Source organism: Lonchura striata, chromosome 1, assembly GCF_046129695.1.
Source record: "Lonchura striata isolate bLonStr1 chromosome 1, bLonStr1.mat, whole genome shotgun sequence".
In the NCBI taxonomy this organism is placed as follows: domain Eukaryota; kingdom Metazoa; phylum Chordata; class Aves; order Passeriformes; family Estrildidae; genus Lonchura; species Lonchura striata.
Genome location: NC_134603.1, coordinates 61,656,758 through 61,675,160, shown reverse-complemented (window position 1 = coordinate 61,675,160; position 18,403 = coordinate 61,656,758). Strand labels below are relative to the sequence as shown.

Sequence of the window (18,403 nt, the reverse complement as noted above, 5' to 3'; positions counted from 1 at the left end):
TCAGAGCTCTTCCTGGGATGTCTAGAATTATTCAATGTAATGGAAATGCATGTGCTTTCACTGTAATTTTTATTTGACAAGAAATTTGTCATGAGAAAAACACAGAAAACTGTAACAGTTTTTTGCAGCCAAGGTCAGACTCATAAACTACTTCATTTGATTAAACCTAGAATGGTTGAGCATCATTAATATTTCTTTTTATCTATTCTTAGAAGAGAAAGTTGGGCCTTAGCTTGTATGTTTTCCTCTTTTATCCACACTTTTCTACATCCTCACTTCCCCAGTCCTGTGGTTCTCTCCTTCTTCCACTCTCATACTGCTATTTTCACAACTTCACGCATCTTCCTTCCAAGTCCTTCGTACTCCAGCCTTTCTCATGCATCAACACCCAAATCCAGAATATTTCTTTCTGCAGCCTTTGTGGAAATGGTTGCCCAACCTATTATCCTCATACAGATTGTTGCAGTCTCATATTGCTTGATACAAGCTGTGAATTCCACAGCAGTCGCAGAGTTTAGTGGGCCATTTGCTTTACTTAGTTTACAACTGATATTGAGCAGCTGCTCTGCCACAAACAAATGGGTGCTTCTAGGAGAGTTTGCCTGGGTTTCAGGGAAGGGGGAGTTTGTCATAATCAGGTGTGTACAGTTTTTGTAGTTGGTGGGAGATACTTTTGGCATAAAAAAGGAAAAATCAGTTGAAGTTTCTCCCTTTCAAGTACAGTCTATTAAATTTTCATGCAGTGTTTTATCTCTAGTCTGAAAGACAATACAGAACTGCTTTGAGTGTTTTCCCTTTTGAAGACATTTAGTGGATTTGAAAGGTGTCTTTGAGATTAGCAAGTATATGTCTAACCTGAAAAATGCAGATGTTAATTTCTGTTATAATCCATAATGTAGTGACTTCACAGGATATCTTCAGTAACCAGTAATTTATAAGCTCTATGATAGTTTTTGCTGAATGTTTAAAAAAAAAAGCTTATTTTACATGCTTTCATGTATCTTGAGTAAGAACATGGTACAACTTGGGTATATTTAGTTCTTTGTTTTATATGCAACTAATAGAAATATCCAGAGTTAGAGTAGGTTGTTATGGAAAGTATAAAACTATGTATTCACTTATTTCTAACTTTTTTGTTCAAATTTGTTGAATTCTGTTGCTTTTTTTAATATACAGAGCCACTGAAATGCATGTCTGTACAACTGTGATTTTAGACTTTGAAAGTTAGGCATCTGAAATGGAGTTACAACACAGGGGTATCAATCTGCACTTGTTACTCTCATATTAAATTTTAAACCACATTTTTTTCTGAATCTGGAAGCTGAATCCATTAATACTGTTACTTAATACTGTAAGGAGCAAGGAGAATGATTTTTGAGGGTGGACAACAAATTACTCACTTTGAATGAAGCATGATAATTCACTTATATTTGATTTCTAGCTGTTGTGTTATTAATGCTTAAATAGTAACAAAATACATGCATTTTAAACTACACACCTTAGGAGTGTCTGTAAATAGTAGTATTACTTGTACGGTATTATAATGATGTTTTTTGTTCAGCATCTTGATAATCTATAGTATTTTCCGTTATCTTACAGGTTCTTGCAACAATGGAGCAACTAGAAAAAGTCAGTAGTTTTCAGGAGTTTGTACAGATATTCAGCCAGTTTGGAAATGAAATGGTGGAGTTTGCCCATTTAACTGGAGATCGGCAGAATGTAAGTATTAGGAAGAGGTTGTAAGAGAATGTTGCACAGTATCATCTTCATCTTATTATCAGGAAGGTGGATGATAAAAGAAAACAAAACAATTGCTGGTGTCCTGTCTCTGGAGCCTACCCGCTCCTAGATCCACCCAAAACACATATTTTGATTTTAAAGCTTAGCCCGAGAAATATAGCTGCACTGTTTGCCCTGCATATTTTCCAGAAGCCTGGGTGTGTGATATTTACATTGTCTTTTGGCTTCGGTCACTGTCTTTTGGCTTTAACTTTTCTGGCTCATTACTCTGGTAGAGTTTGACTGTTGTGACGGAATATTTGATGTTTGCATGTAGTGAAAGAACTTCATTATCTTAAAAAACTCCAAATGGATTCTAATAAAGCATCTGCTTGGTGGCTTGTTAGATTTTGGGGGGTATTATTATTATTATTATTATTATTATTATTATTATGAAAAATTTTTCTAGGTTTAGGTCAAAACCTTCTTATATTAGAGCAATGAGTTTTAGTTCTCACAGGCAACTACTCTGTCAAAGCCTTTCATTCATACTGGAAGCTTTTTTCCCCACTACTTCCATGTAAATTAAAGAGTTTGCTGAGGCTTAAGACTTCTGCTGTGAGCCCTAGTTGCTTTCCCTTGATAATCCAATCCTCTGTTCAGAGCTAAACCAGGGTTCGCTATAAATATACAGTGTCCCTAATATCCAGCAAAATTCAGAATTCAGTTTGTATAAACAAATTGATCAAAATCATGTGTTTTCTTTTACTGTTGATATGTGCATGCTTGGTGTCAAAGAACCATTACTGGGAAAGCTACTTAAAGGAAATACCTATTTAGAAGCGAACTCTTTTTTTTTTTTTTTTTCTTGAAGTATTTTTTCCCTGAGCAGTTGTTCCTTTGAAAGGGAAACATGCATTATTAGGAAGTCTTATTCACTTTTCAACTATGCTGAATTTTCAGTGTTAAGTGGTCTGCTCTCCCATCTTTGCCTACTTGATTCTTTTGACAAGAGTGCTGTGTTACCACTTTTTCAATTTTGTCAAGACTTTCTTGATATGCTCAGTGTGTAGACTGCTATGTGGCATTACTAGTTTTATGGGGAGGAAGCATTCCCTCACAGTATTTTTAAGTGTGCCATAAATTCTTGAGTGCCATCAGATTTATCAGTGTGTAATGTCAGAATTTCAGAAATCAACTGTTTTCCTGTTTGGTTGTTTTGTTGGTTTGGTTTTTAGTGTGATTTTTATCTTAAAGATTTTCTGTAGTTGCTAAATACAGACATTATGAAAATGTCAAAACAGACTACTGCTGTGATTTATCTGGGTGTTTTTTTTAATCTTGGGTATATTAGGATTCATTACATCCTGTAAAGCTTCAGCTGGTCCCATTCAGTTTTCTGTTTGACACTCAGAGAGCGCTCATCTGTCTTTGTGAGCAGTGAGAAGATTGTAGTTGTAGCTTTCTAAGTTCTCCCCCTTATTAGACCCTCTTGCACGTTGAGGGATTGATGTCTTGCCCTCTTCCCCCATATCCTGATTTGGAGTCTAAATTCTTTTGTTTTGCTGAACTTTGCTGGGGCTATAGTTCAGTTTTGCAGGTGTATCCATCTTTCCCTGGAAAGTTCTTGATAAATTTCTGTACTCAGAGCAGAGAAATACCAAGGAATTGCTTTTTCAGCCTATTAAGGCTTTTTTTATTACTAGTATGTAGCAAATGCAAAACTCAAGTAGAAAAAAGATTTTGTTTACATTTCCTCCACTGCAGTATAATGAAAAGCAGGTGTTCTCTGTTTCTGCCTTACCTTTCCCTCCATTTCAGAAAATATTTCTTATCAGCTATTCTTTTCACCTCATTTTTCTGTTTTATGAATAATGCCTTATGATAAAGGTATCAAAATTAGCAACAGTTTACATAACATTCTCTGTATCTTGGAGATCTTCTTTCTTTGAAATCTGAATTGAATAGAGCCAAGAATAAATGCATAAATTAAAGACTGTCTTCAAAGTAAGTTCTAGATCATGAGTTAGGCTGAAAATAGCAGTTGTCAGAAATTAGAAAGCTTTCTCACAACCCATTCACCTGCAAGAGTTCTTTTTCCAGTCTCACAAGTTAATATTTTAGATATTGTGTCTTTTTTGTTTGTTTGCTTGTTTGGTGTTTAGGATTTGAAGGATGAGAAGAAAAAGGCTAGAATGGCAGCATCTAGGGCTGTTCTTGAGAAGTGCACTATGATGCTTCTGACCGCTTCAAAGGTGAGTGAGCTTGTGCACCCTTACACAACTTGGCTAAATCACAAAGCATGGCATCTGCCAGGAGAGCTGACTCTCTTCTTTCAGCCCCACTTTTGATTTATTGCTAAAGAAGGGTATAAGTGTAAAGAATGAGGAAAGAAAATCTTTATATTGTAAGTAACAGTGTGAACTTAACAGCAGTTCAACAGAAAGAATTCACCATGTTCTAAACATGCTCTTTAGACTTGCCTTAGCAGGAAGCATTCATTTTAATATACTGCATGTGTACTCTTTCATAATAGTTACTCTACTTTCTTTAAAAAGACTTGTCTGAGGCATCCAGACTGTGAATCTGCTCGTATTAACAAAGATGGAGTTTTTCATCGGATGAGACTAGCTTTGGAACAGGTGATAGAAATTGTAACTGACTCTAGACCAAATGGAGAAAATGAAATGGCCCCCATCAGCATATATTCGGGCATCAAAGAATTCAAGGTAAGAGTAGAAATAATATTGTTTTCTACAACCAGTAAAGTACCTCTTAACTAGGATTTTGGGAAAAAAAAAAAGTGGTTTTAGATTTGAGATCATGGAGCTGCATCTTTTCAGCAGTGTTGACTTAAATAACTGTCCTATAATGTTAAGGAATCTGTCAAGAGGTGACTATAATTTAATTGTCATTGCCAAAATACACCTCTCATTCTGAAACAGTATACATTCAGAACTCTAATATTTTTTGTGAGGTGATGCATTGACATTGAATAAACTGAAGTATTACAATGTGATCAGAACTTCATTAAAATAGTTGTTGTTTGAGAATTCTTGCTTTTTAAGTGTTAAAGTTTTTAAAACCGCATGCAAAAATATTCATACAAACATTTAAAAGAGCAAACTGACATTCAAAATAAATGTTCTGAAGTGAAATTTTATCCTGTAGTTCAATGGACCTTTTTCCTCATAAAGGCTTTTCTAAATTTCATACTCCATTAAGAACAGTTAATGAGCAACCATGGCTTACTGCTTTTGAGCATGTCACTTTGATTCAATTTATTTGTTTATCTATTTCCTCTCTTTGAATTTCCACTTAAATTTTTTGAGAGTGCCCCAGAGTATTAAATTTGCTAAATACACATTTTTAGAAAACTACTCAAAATGGATTACATGGATGTGGAAGGATCAAACAAAATTGGATTATATTTAATTTCTGAAACTTCCTGAACTCAGAAACTTTTTATTGACAAGAGTAGAACAATGATATATTTTCTGTTATTCCTGATAAGGAATGCAATGATATATTTGCTGCTATTTCTGGTAAGTGGCTAGTAAACTGCTGATTGTATTATCAATTTCAAGAAACATTCCAAACCCCAAACTGTAGGTCTGGATGCAAGCAAATTGTTGGATTATTTTGAAAATAAGGGAGTAATTTTAAAAAGCATTAAGGAGAAAAATAAAATGTCAAATGGTAGCTCTACCTTCTGCATTTGCATCACAACTAAATCACATAAATTCTCAAGAAAATGGCATGCTTTCTTTTCAGAATAAGGTTGAAGGTCTCCGTGAGAATCTTTATTTTCTCTCAAAAGAGAACCTTTCAACAATGCTGGAAGTTATCCTGGAACATACAGAAGACTTCACAGACTCTGCCTATACCAGTCATGAACACAGAGAGCACATTTTGGAGCTGTCTAAACAAGCTAAAATGGAACTAGAGCAGCTGGTTTCAGTGTGGATGCAAGCTGTAAGAGCTTTTTAGCAAAGTAAATCTTTTCATCTCTACTTTGAAAAGAAATTTTGAATGCAGTCTTTCTTCTGGTCTACGAATAGAGAACTGGGTATATTCCTCACAGTGGGAGCTGATCAAGAAAGCCAGAGTTTGTTCTGTGCTTTTGCAGCATCCATATGTTCTGTCCTCCCCCTACCCCAGTGGTATTGCTTCATTGATTCTTTGATGGCTAAATTAGGCTACTGATGGCAGTAGACTAATTTTAATGAAGATGTGAGTGGAAACAAGGCAGTGAACAGAAGTATCACTGCACAGTCTTAAACAGTGAAGTCTTTTGGTGGAGTAGTTCAGAGATTTCAATTGTCTTGATCCCAATAGCTGTGACCACAGTTTTCTTTCTTGTTTTCAACAGAAACTGTTAAACTGCTGGAAAGGAAAACATTGTAAAAAATTGACTGGGTTTTAATATTGTGGAGGGAGAAGAGAGACAATAAGGCTATTTTTGTTTGTCCTTTTTTACATTATTTAAATGATGGTAGCTTTTGGGAAAGAATCATGTTAAGCCAGCCTCTATCTCTTGTCCTACTTGTTCCTTGAAAATGATAGAAGACACATGCAAAAGGGGAAGCAAAAGCAGAGATGGAAAATGCAGCTTCTGGTTCTGATGCTGACTTGCTTTCAGTCTTGCTCCTGGGGATATGTATAGCACAAAGTCTTATCAACGCTCTGAAGTAAGGCAGATGTGTCCTGGTATAGGATATTTACTTAACTGAGTGTATTATTTACGAGAAAGCATTTTTGTTCCTTTTTTCCTCTTTGAATCAGGTACTACTGTCATGTGTTTTTAATGCAGTAGTGTAGTTTGAAGGGCATATAAATCTTAATAATATACAGAATATTATTATGACAAACAAGACACATACAGAATATCAATTGCATAGATTCCCTTTAACTATAGGAGCTAAACCTGTGTTTAGCTTGGTGTTGTTGGTTAGCCCTGGTAGGCAGCTGTGCAAACACTGCTCAGCAATAACTAACACCATGTTGTCAGCACTGCCTTTATCACAAATCCAAAGCAGCAGCATGCCAGATATATAAAGAAAGTTAATTCCATACCAGCCAAAACCAGGATGTGTGGTTATTTCTAAGCTCTATTACTGGTGGAAAATAATCACCTCTAAATAATTTACAGGTTACATTTCAGGAGATAGAAATGAGAGCCTAGTTCAAGATTATGCATATATATGATCTGTGAAAATACTTGGATGTGCACATGTGTGCTTGTGCATTAAGAATTTTCATTAATAAATAACCCAGTCTAGTTGTGACTAAAGACACAGTAGCAGGTAAAACAATAACAGCTCACTGAGGTGGATATTTGGTTTCAGCTCAACAGTTTCATTGCAAGGTGAATGTTCTGAAGAAGCATTTTATAATTCAATATAAAACATTTGGTATAACATTTTTAGGTACCACTTTATTTTAAAAGGGTGTTTCTATTAAAAAGAAAAATGCCTTAAACGTTTGTTTTACTTTAGGATGGTCATGTAGAAGATTTCTGGCAGATGTCAAGGAAACCCTTTTCCTGAAGAAAGCTCAGTGAGGTTTAGAAATAAATTCCTGTTGAACACAAGCAGTCAATCAGATTGCATCACAATTGGTTTTAGATTTAATTTGGTGATAAATTTTTCTATAAAATAATTTTTCTAGTAGAATATACACAGGATGCACAAGTGAGAGCATTTCATCTGGAAAGAAAAGGCTATCTTCTAAAGCTTCTTGAGATAATGACATATGATGTCAGGGTGGGGTTTTTTTTTGCTGGGTTTTTTGTGTAATGTCTTGTTGGTTTCTTTCGTTTCTAGCAAAACCAAAAGACAAAGGATCTCATGGAAGACTTGGAAGTAGCCATTTTAAAAATGTGCCAGTGCATGAATGAACTTAAAAGAGAGGTAAGTGCAGCTTAAGCAAGATAAGGTGAATAAAAGTTTGAATTTCATATGTGAGGTTGTAAAATGGGATCCTGTACCCAAGAAGACTGTTGCCTTGCCTACTCTTGTAGACAAGAGTAACCAAATCATAATAGCATCATGGAGCTAGCTACATCGTCTTTGTCTTTACTGATTAGAAATCTTTTGGCTTCATAGGTTCATTGCTAACCCAAAAAAGAAGCGTTTGGAAGCAAGTACTATGTATGTAATAATTATTTTAAATGTAAAGGCAAACTTCCCTTGGAGATGTATGCATCACTCTTTGTAAATACATTTTTTTCTAGTGTGTGCATAAATTAATAAATTACATTTGCAGTTTGTTTGTAGTTAACCTTTCCTATTGATTTCCTTAGCAGAAATATGTTATCATAGTGCCTTACACTCAGGGCTTTTTTCCTCAGCAGTTGGCAGCTATGTATGAGTCTGTAGTAAATCATTCTTGTTTTCCTAAGTGCAAGTATGCTGAGGTCAGCTGGCACACACACATGGAATACCTGCCTCATTTGGTACATGGGATGGACTGCACTTGCTGCTCAGGGTCTTCACCCTTCCTAGGAAGGATGGCATCGCTGCCTTGTCTTTTCCACAGAATTGAAGCAAATACAGAATCTGATTTCTGGTAGCTTCCTAAATATTTGCACATGATTCAGCTATCTTTTTAACTGCTTCAAAATGCTGTTCTTTTAAACAGATGGAGAAATGAAGATTAAGAACAGTGAGTTTCAATACAGAGCAGTGCAAAGATGTTAGAAAAATGTGGTGAACTTGTTTAGGCTGAGCTGTCAGCTGTTGTAACTGGAAAATCTCAACTGCTGAAAAAATCATGCCCCCCTTTTTTACCATAGGCAGAATGAGAAATTTTGTCTTCTGGACTATAATTCCTGCAACTGTCTTGAAGATTTGAAAGTGTTTTCAATCTGTTTCAGTTCAGTTGCACTTTTGCTGTCAGGCAGAGTGTTGGGCTCTAGAAAGTGGAGGATACATAATTTTTGCACTTTGATTATGTTCTGGTTTATAATTTGGTCACCATTATGGAAGTAGCAGAGCTTTTCCAAAATGGCATTCACTTTGGAATGTGAGTGCTTCACAGTGCTTTAACTGTGAGATTATCCTTTTTGAGTAACATTGTTCCCAGGTGCTGAATGAGGTGGAAGAGTTCCTGGTCAAATTAGGATGTGACTATTTAATTGCATAGATAATAAAGCCACAGGTGGCTAGAATATGTTTTGTGAAAGAAAGGATTCATGCTTTTAGAAGCAAGCTCAGAAAATTATGTTGTTTTTGTTGTTCTCTGTGTAATGATTTAATTGATCCCAGAGTGGCCATACTTCTTTACATGGCTGAAGGCTGTCCTGTCAGTCTGACTTGGGGTGCTGCAGTGTAGCAGTCAGCAACCAAGATTTCTACTGGTAAATTCAAATATTGTGACTCTAATTAAGTGTTTTTGAGAGCCTGAGTGGCTGATAACAAAAGACAGCCTTGTTAAAGTAGTTCTCTACCCACCTCTGTCTTTTTATGGAAGAAACAGAAGTTATCCTCCTTTCTTGAGGTGATTTTACCACTCATGATCAGAGGCAGCATTAAGTAGAAGTGTATTTCTATTTTGGATCAGAATGAAAAGAACCTCTAATGAAAAGGTGATCCCTGTGTAGTCTATGTATAAATAAGAATTGCCAGTTCCTACTCCAACATTACAAGCCTTTCAGCTATCCTTTCTTCAGAGCTGACTTCATTTCTGGGATTAGTGATTAGTGCTAATTTTTAATGCCATGTGAACAATGTTATATAAATAGTTTATAACAGCTTGTCATAGCTCGTTTTTCCCCCTCTAAAAAACAATTGCAGCTGTTTTTGAGGCAATAATTCAGTTGTCTTGTCTATTGTGAAATTAAAAAACAAATCCAGAAGAACTCGATTCTGGATGCGCAGGAAGTACTGCCAGAGGAAAGGCAGAAAAAATGAAGTCCAGTGAATTAAAAACCTCAACATGCCATTCCAATAAACATTTTTCTCTGTGGAGTGAGTTACAAGCGCATCACATTCATAAGAACTGGAAAAATACTTTCTCTTGAACACCAAGTTTGTTCTCTACTCAGTCTAGTTTAGCAAAGTGAGTGCAGTGTAACAAGACTCACAATAGTCCTGTGAGCATGCTCTGCTGTTTCTAAAGAAGTTGCTATTTTGGTTTTAGCAATGTTCTTAAAATGGGGCTGATTGCAGGGTGCAGGTAACCTAGTGACTAGTTAATAGAACTAGTAGCAGCAGTCACTGATACATGTTTTCAACCAGGGTGCTTCACAAGAGGACCTGAGTGTGTGTCTGGATTTAGAGATGTGTTTAAATGAGATGCTTCTCCTTGCTTGTTGGGACTGTAGGGAGATTGAGACTTCTTCAAGACCCATCTTCTTGTAGAAAAGTTGCTTTAAACTTTCCTAAGGCTGTGTTACAAGCTGATTATATTCAAGCTTTTCTTTGCATCACTGATAATTCTAATTTCTAATACTTTATAAATTCATCTTTGTGTGGCTTCAATCTGACTTACACAGTTCAATGTGTTTTCTTTAGGAGAAGTGGAATGGCCACTGTACTTTGCTTATGCTGAGCTTGGTGATCCACAGATTCATGGGCCTGGTTTTTCCCCGGCTGTAACATAATCAGAAAGCAGTGGTGTGATAACTTCAGGGCCTCATTTTACCCAGCTGCTTTTTTGTTTCTCTCCATATTTGGTTGTGAAGTTGGTTTTTCTTGTTTGTGGGGAGAGTTTCTTGGCTTTTTGTTGTTGGGTTTTTTGGGTTTTTTTTTTTTTTTTGTTTTTTGGTGGGTTTTTTTTTTCAGTGGTTTTTATCTTTGTTCTTTGAATAGTAGTTGAAGAACTAAAGCTCCAGATAATAAGCAAGCTGTATATGAGCTTTCATGCCAGTAAATTTTTTTGCTTCTTAAAAAATTAATCTGTCTTAAGCTTGTTTGACTTGGTACTGGATAGATTTCTTTTTTTGGTTTCATGGTTTCTCTCTCCTTCTTTTAATGCTATTCAAGGTCCACAGTGCAGCAACATCTCTGGCAGCAGATCTTCTAAAATACCATACAGATCATACAGTTCTCAAAGCATTAAAAATCACAGGAGTAGAAGGAAATCTTGAAGCTGTAGCAGAATATACTTGCAAGCTATCAGAGCAGAAAGAACAGCTTGTTGAGGTGAGTTCACATCTGCTTTCATTGTATAGGGCACTTAGAAAATGAGTGCCTGAATTTGCATCAGTCTGTTCTTTAGGATGCCGTTGGTCTGTGTTTTTGTAATTTTATTTTATTTTTATAGTATGCTGCTGAATTTTGGATTGTTCTTGTCAGGGTCTGAGCCACAGATGTCACTGTGACATGTAAATGTTGTAGAAGGGATTTATATTTGTGCCCAATGGATCTAGATTAAATCTCTATGTAGACATTTGGCCTAAAATATTAATTTAAAAAGCAAGTTTCTAGGTCCAAGAGGAAATTATCACCCCTTTCTTTCAAGCAGCAGGCATCCAGCAATAGCTGAATCCAGGTATACAAGAATGCTGGAGATCCACAGTTAAGTTTTTAATGCAGTGAGTTTGATTTTGACAATCAGTCAAAAGGGCCACTGAAAATCTTCCTCCTTTGTTAAAAGCAATGTGTGTAGGGGATGTCAACCACATGTACCTTCTTGCTGTCTCTCTCACAGGTGAGCAGAGGCACCTATGCCAGCAGGAGGCATATAAATATAGATCACTTTGATCTGAAATATGGTGATGCCAGCAGCTGTACTTGCATGGTATCCAATACTCATTTCAAAAAAATTATTATATAGAGGGCTTGAGGATTCCTCCCAGAACTATGAATATGCAGAAGCAACACCCTTGAACTTCGAGGACTTGGAAGAGCAATGCTTTGAATTTTTAATTTCAACTTTAATGTCTGTTTGATCTGTGGCTATTTAGTGTTCTAGTGAGACATAATTTTTTTTTTTTTTCAGGCATAACCAGAAGGTTAAATAGTGCTTGCTTGTGAGACCTTACATCATGTCTGATGATGGACAGTTCAATAAGTTGCATATGTGCTGTCTCTGTCTTAAAAATTCCTTTTGATCTGAAAACTTCCATGTTCCTTTTCAACTCAAGTTCATTCTTAATCTTCTTAAAAAAAAAAAAGATGAAGGAAACAGTATTACTTCCCTAAATTAATTTGACATTGATTTGCTCAAAGATAATTTAGTCCATTGGATGATGAAAGCCTAAATTTTCCACATGGTTGCTTGTTTCTGAATACCCATGTTCTGCTAAAGCTATTTATTCTACAGTCTTTCCAAGTTCTATATGTGTGTCTATTTTAAGTTTTATTTAGTCATAAATATGTGAAATTGTTTTTGTTTTACTTTAATTTACTTTTATTTACTTTTAATTTACTTAATTTACTTTAATTTAATTTATTAAGACTTCCCTTTCTCTCAGTGGTTTTCCACACTTTTCAAGTCAGGATTTAGCCCCATTTTTATTGTTAATTCTCCCTGAGAAGCACCCAGCTGTGCAGTCCCCAGTATATATTTGAAAGGACAATCAATAAGTTTATGTTTGTTTGTACACCTTATTTTTGTATGTACACCTTTTCTCACTACTAATAAATGCCCTTATTTTACAATTCTTTTCATGTTTTTTTTTTTAAATAATTCAGATGTGTCGCTTACTAAGGCATGTTTCTGGAACTGAGCCCCTTGAGATAACTTGCATACATGCAGAGGATACCTTTCAGGTCACTGGCCCACAGGTATGTTCAGCTTTTAACTGGCCTCTTCTACTACAAATAAATCAATAAAAATTACTTGTCTGAATTTTTAAGAGACCTAATTTTTCCATGTTCAAAGCATTCATTTCTAAGCAGGAATTTTGCTCTAATGCTGTGTGGTAGCTAAAAGAACTCACAAGAAAGATCATCAAGCCTGCAATTGTCAGATGAATACACTACAAAGACATACTAGTAGCAGTTTAATTTTGTATTTTGCCTGGGGAGGCATTTGTGAATTCATGTAGAACACTATGTACTAGGACTTGCAGTAGCAAATGCTTTGTTCTTCGTCCAGATAATTTCTGCTGCAGAAACCCTGGCATTACATCCATCTAGCAAGATTGCAAAAGAAAATCTTGAGGTGTTCTGCGAGGCCTGGGAGTCACAGCTTAGTGACATGTCTCTGTTGTTAAGAGAAATCAACGATGTGTTTGAAGGAAGAAGAGGTAAGAAAGCTGTGTAGAAATAGAAAAATGTTACTTCAAATGTAAGAAATTTTAAGTGTGATTTAGGAAATTCTGTTTTCTTAAGAGTGGAGTGCAGTAAACAATTCCACATCCTGTGGGATCTAGGTAGTAATACACAAATATGTTTGGTTTGTTTAGATGTCACATCAGGCTGCTTATTGGATTTTTTCAAATAAAAGCAACCCAGTATTTAAAGGCCTGATTTACATAATATTAGTGATGCTTAATTTTCTGCACTGGGATTAGTTCTAGCAAAATCAAATAGAACTGTTCAGAGGACACAAAAGTGTTTGACACAGCTCTTTGCCAGCAGTGTCCAAATATAAGGGGTATAGGACTTTCACCCACCCCTCTTTTTTTGGCTTGGACATATCATCAATTCGTGACAGTCAAGATACAACTTGAATTGTGACATGTTTAATTAATGTCCTGAATTTGTGGAAAATACATATATATACATATATGTTCTCTACTGTCAGCTTGCCTTTTATTCACTTCATAATGTAGTGAATGTAGTTATTTGATTTTTAAACTGCTGTCCTTTCTCCTGGATGGAATTTCTGACGACTCTGCACAATCTTGGGATATTTTCTCTGGTTGGTAAGTTTATTGGTATTTGTACAACATGTAGAAGAAAAGCTTGGATTCTTAAGGAAAAAAATTATGTGTCTATTTTAGCATAGGGTAATTTACCTTTAAAATGAAGGTATTTTGGTTTTCATTTTTATACATGTAATTTTCTTTCACATTATGTCTTTAGTGTAGCCTGTCATGCTTCTTATAGCTACTTGTTTGTTTCAGTCTTTAAGGTATAATTGCATACAGATAGAATGTAATATATAGTAATACTGAATGTCTTGTATTTTCAAGAAAATCGCTCAGGTTCAAAAGCTTAGATTTAGCTAAATATGGGCGCTTAATTTTTTGTATCTAAGATACAGAAAATGTAAATCCTTATTCAGGTTAGATAACACTTTATCAATTATACAGTACTTCATCTTGCTATTGAGACCTCTTTTCATTTTCAGACTTTATTTTGTAGTTTAAATTTCTGTTCTTGATATTTTGTGTAAGCAGGTCTTTACTGCCAGCATTTTGAGCAGAGTAGCAACCAGTCATGGGGTGTAATATCTTAAACTGTTCCTGCTGGTTGCTGAATGAGTGTATGCCTGAGCCTCAAGACTTGTAAAAAGAAAACATATGTTGAAATTCTGAGGGGGTTTACAATAATTGTGTGTACTTCAGGTTATTGGCAGTTTGTGACTTTTGAGAAAAACGTGATTGCTATCCCAGCTGTTCTTCCACCTTGGTCTGAAATGCAATATAAATATGTGCAGCAATCAGAGAGCCTGTTTATGGGTCTTTTAACTTCCAGCAGATTTTTTGTTTGTTTGTTTTGGGAGCCAGGGTCAAACTTGCTTTCTCTAAAGATAATATTTTATAAAATGAAACTTAAATTATGCTGTTTTGCTGTTGTTAATTTGTCAGAATAAATTTGGAATCTTTAGGGCTGATCATGCAATATGTGATTTTTTTCATATTCATACAATGATCTAGCAAGGTTGAATGATAACCTTTTTTTATATTTATATCTATCTCTGTGTGTGTGCATACATATACATATATAGATATTACTGTTTTTAAAAATAATAGGATGAGAATCATGCAACCACAGCAAAGCATATCCTTGGCTCTCCAAACAAATTGTTCTTGATGTCAGATGCCCAGCCTCCTCTGTAGTTAATAACTTTCTCTTGGAGCTGCTGATGTCAGATAACACATTTTCCATAAGTGGTATTTTCCACTTTCTTTAAAGCATCATTTCACAAGGGCAATTCAATGTCCTTGCTTGAAGGAGGGAAAGGAGAATGGATAGGTGTTGCTGAGCAGGTTAGAGGCCATCGTAAGTGATGCAGTGAAGATTTCTCTTGTTTGGCATAACCACACGAGTGTTCTTGTTAGTGTCTCTCATTTCCTCAGTCTCTCTTTAAGCATAAAGCACTCTGATACCACCACTGGTAAGATACTGAGCATTGCCTGTGTTCTCTCTGTGGCCTTGGGTGCGTTAGATCTTGCATTGCCAAAACACTATTAAGAAATCTCCATTTTCCTTGTCACATGGCCCAGCCTAGTTAGAGACTGTCCTTTGAATCTAGATTGTTTCACAGTACCCACCAATTATGTCTTTAGACATAATTGTCTAAGGAGATAATTGGTGGGCCTTCTACAAAGTTTTCTACAAAGTTTTCCTCTCTATTGTGGGCTAATCTGGTTTTGTTTATTTATTTTCTCTTGTTGTACTTCAGAGTGACTCTTGTCATTAAAAAAAAAAAAAGGGAGGAGAAAAAATATCACCCAAATACCCTGACCTTTTTTCTACCAGAAAATACTCTGAAGTTACTTTGCCACTTCCAACATCTTTCTTCTCCAAGAAAACACAACTGGTGACCCAGTGAATAAATGAAATGAACATATTTACTTGCTAAAAGATTAAAGGAATGGCATTCACAAACCTTTTGCCTCCAAACACTATGGAGTTTCATAATATTTGATAAGGCTTTATTCTTCTTGTAATTCATGACACTGTCTTAATGTTGAGGTTGGTAAAAGTGACTTTATTTTACAGAATAAAATGTATCAAGTGCTTTATTCATAGTAAAATTGTGACTGTATGTAAGAAGAGATAGAATTACAGTAAGAGGTATATTTTTTTTTTCTTCTCAGTTTAAAAACTTGTATTTTTGTACTACCAGTTTAAATGTTTGGCTTTGTTAGAGAGTTCAGAATACAGGTTAAGATGCAAAAATTGAATGGTGACTAAATGTGCTGGACACATGACACATCAAATAAAAGAAGCATTTTTCTGATTACACTAGATTCACATTGTTTATACTCATTTCTTTATTTTCATGAGCAGTTGCATAGCACCTTATCCAGTGGTTTTTTTTCATAACCTAAAATGAGGTATTTCTCATGCTGAGATTCCAAGACACATGGGAGGAGCTGGATTCAGTTTGAAAGTGAAGAAATATTTTAATCAATTTTAGTGAAATTATACCAGAACATGCCCAAATTGAAAAGGGCTTCTCTATGGTAGCAGGATTCACAGGCATGACAGGCTGGGGGAGGTTGGTGAGCACACCACAGCCCAGTAACCCTTATTTGTATTTTGGAAATATTCCTGTGCTGTGCAGAACTGTACAGCAAGGTACAGTTGTCCTTATTTTGCTCAATCCTAAAACACTTCTTAATCCAGTGGTGAGGTGGCCCCTTCTCCACAATGTTGGTGTGTCCAGGCTTGGGATGAGGAGGGTGACAGGCTCCTCAAGAGAGTTCTTCCTGCCAGCCATGGGAAGTCTGATTCTTCCCACAGAGGCATTGCTTGGTTCATTTCCATTTGATGCTTAACTCTGAGGCTCTTGCACTTTGAGATGAACCACCTGACCTTTCATCAATCTCTTTTGTCTAAAGTGTTGGTTTGAACATGGTGGAGAAGAATGTAAATAAATAATCTTCTTATTTGCTGCCTTGTAACTGGGGTAAGAAGTGAGAAAATGATTTCTGAAGATAACATACTTCTCTGCCCTCCTCTTTTGTTTTGCCCACTTGATTTGAGAGGAGTTGAATGACCATGAGATTTCTGAATGGCTGTAGGTGGTGTATAGGTGATACAGATCAGAATTAGGAAGCTCAAATTCTAGGAAGAAGACTGAAGCAGGCATGCTGCCATACTCTCAGAGAATAAGTGGCATCAAAAGTGGGAGTTAAAAGTTTATAGAAGTATTATGGAGGGAAAATCAGGATTGGAACTAGTAGAAAGCAGAAAATTGGAAGACATAGAATGAAATAATGAAAATTAATTCTAAGTGAAAAAATTAAAAAAGGAAAAACATGTTTCAGAAAACACATTAGGAAAAACCAAGGCAGAGTAAAATAAAATGAAGACCATCATGTGGTCTTGATATCAAGCCTCTTGATGTAATAGCAAAGATCTGACACACAAACTAAGGAAATTAAATACCTAAAATTATAAATGCATATTCTGTTAAAGGAATCAAAAGTCCTGTAATTACACTGATGCAATTAAGTGTTTTCTGATTAATTACGATTATCTCTGACCTGAGTTGATCTACTCCTTTGAAAGGTCTGGTATCTATGGGTCAGGTGAAGTATGTTTTTTGTGTGCATATTTTGTGATCTTTAGGGGGTTTTTTTTGAATGTTCCAAGAAATAAATAGTTAGATCTTTCTTCTTTTTGAATATAGTGAGCAAAGAAACCTTGCTAAGCCAAATAATGGGAATTACTAGAAGAGCAAAAGCAATTTTTATTTTCTTACTTCTGTTTGCTATCACTTTCCATTTGGTTTCTGCAATTCTGAATGCTTGCCTTGTGTGTGCAAGTACTGTGTCATTGCAGTGAGCATTCTTATTCCATTTGTTATGGCAAAGCTTTCTGTGTTTGAACTTTTTAACAAGACACAACACGTTTTTACATAGCTCCAAGGAGATCTTTTATGCTGCAGCATTTAAAATTGCAAGTTCACTTTTGTTCTTGGTATGTCTTACATGCCCTTTAGCTGATGTTTTGATGTATAGGATGTTGTAAATGACTTCTCATAATTTGTATTGGTCTTTAGGGAGAAATCTTGCTTGGATACATGTTTGGGCAATTAATATCTGAATAACACTGTATTCTGGAAAAAAAAAACAATTATGCAGCTTGTGCCCTGTTAACTCATTCATCTTTTGCAAAACTGCATAGGGGAAGGAGAAAGTGATCTTAGAAAAGAAGGTTCCTTTTTTCGTATTTTTCAAGAGGCTTGAAGGACACTTGTTGGCATCCTAAAACTGTAGGAGTCAGTTGCCTAGATACAGAGATTATGATCTTCCTGTTGTGTCAGGAGAAAAAGGGCATGCATTCAAAAAATCCTGAATGCACAAAAGAACTGTCTTCTGAGGACTCAGAATGGAATTTCTCTAGGAGCTGATACAAGAAGAGGAATTAGCAATTGTAGAGGCGTCTTTTGGTTGTCCTTTGCTGGGATGTGTGGTCTCTATGTAAACCTGTACTGACATCCATTGTAGTAGCCCTTGGGTTTTAGTTGGGTTTTTTTCCTTGTTTCTGGGGTTTTTGGTAATACCAAAAATTTCTTACTAGCTCTTAAGGTTTTTACTTATTTTAATTTGGTTTAGCAGACTTTCCTCTCATGAATCTATTCTAATAATGCAAGTCTTCGTAGACTATTAAGTTCTTCTGGTAATTGAAACTCTAATCTTAGGCTGTTAGCCCAGGCAGTGTTTCCTCTTGAAAATAAACTCTTCTTATCAACTTTTAGGTAACAACCAAAAAGGATTTTTTATTTCTTAATTTTTTTTGCTCAGACTTGGAATATTGTAGGCTCCTGGATACACAAGAAACAATTCAGTAAGTGTGTAAAATGCTGTAGAACAACCCTCTTCATAAAA

General features: G+C 35.6%; 1 protein-coding gene across 2 annotated transcripts in view; it reads left to right on the top strand.

Moving 5' to 3' along the window:
* CTNNAL1 (catenin alpha like 1) overlaps positions 1–18,403 on the top strand; it is a 57,329-nt gene that overhangs the window by 30,705 nt on the left and 8,221 nt on the right. For both annotated transcript variants that reach the window (XM_021528721.2, XM_021528720.2), the window contains exons 4-11: positions 1,600–1,719; positions 3,885–3,974; positions 4,278–4,448; positions 5,494–5,694; positions 7,545–7,631; positions 10,707–10,865; positions 12,360–12,452; positions 12,766–12,916. In XM_021528721.2, coding sequence (XP_021384396.1) covers positions 1,600–1,719; positions 3,885–3,974; positions 4,278–4,448; positions 5,494–5,694; positions 7,545–7,631; positions 10,707–10,865; positions 12,360–12,452; positions 12,766–12,916 — 1,072 coding nt within the window. The remainder of the gene's footprint in view (positions 1–1,599; positions 1,720–3,884; positions 3,975–4,277; positions 4,449–5,493; positions 5,695–7,544; positions 7,632–10,706; positions 10,866–12,359; positions 12,453–12,765; positions 12,917–18,403) is intronic.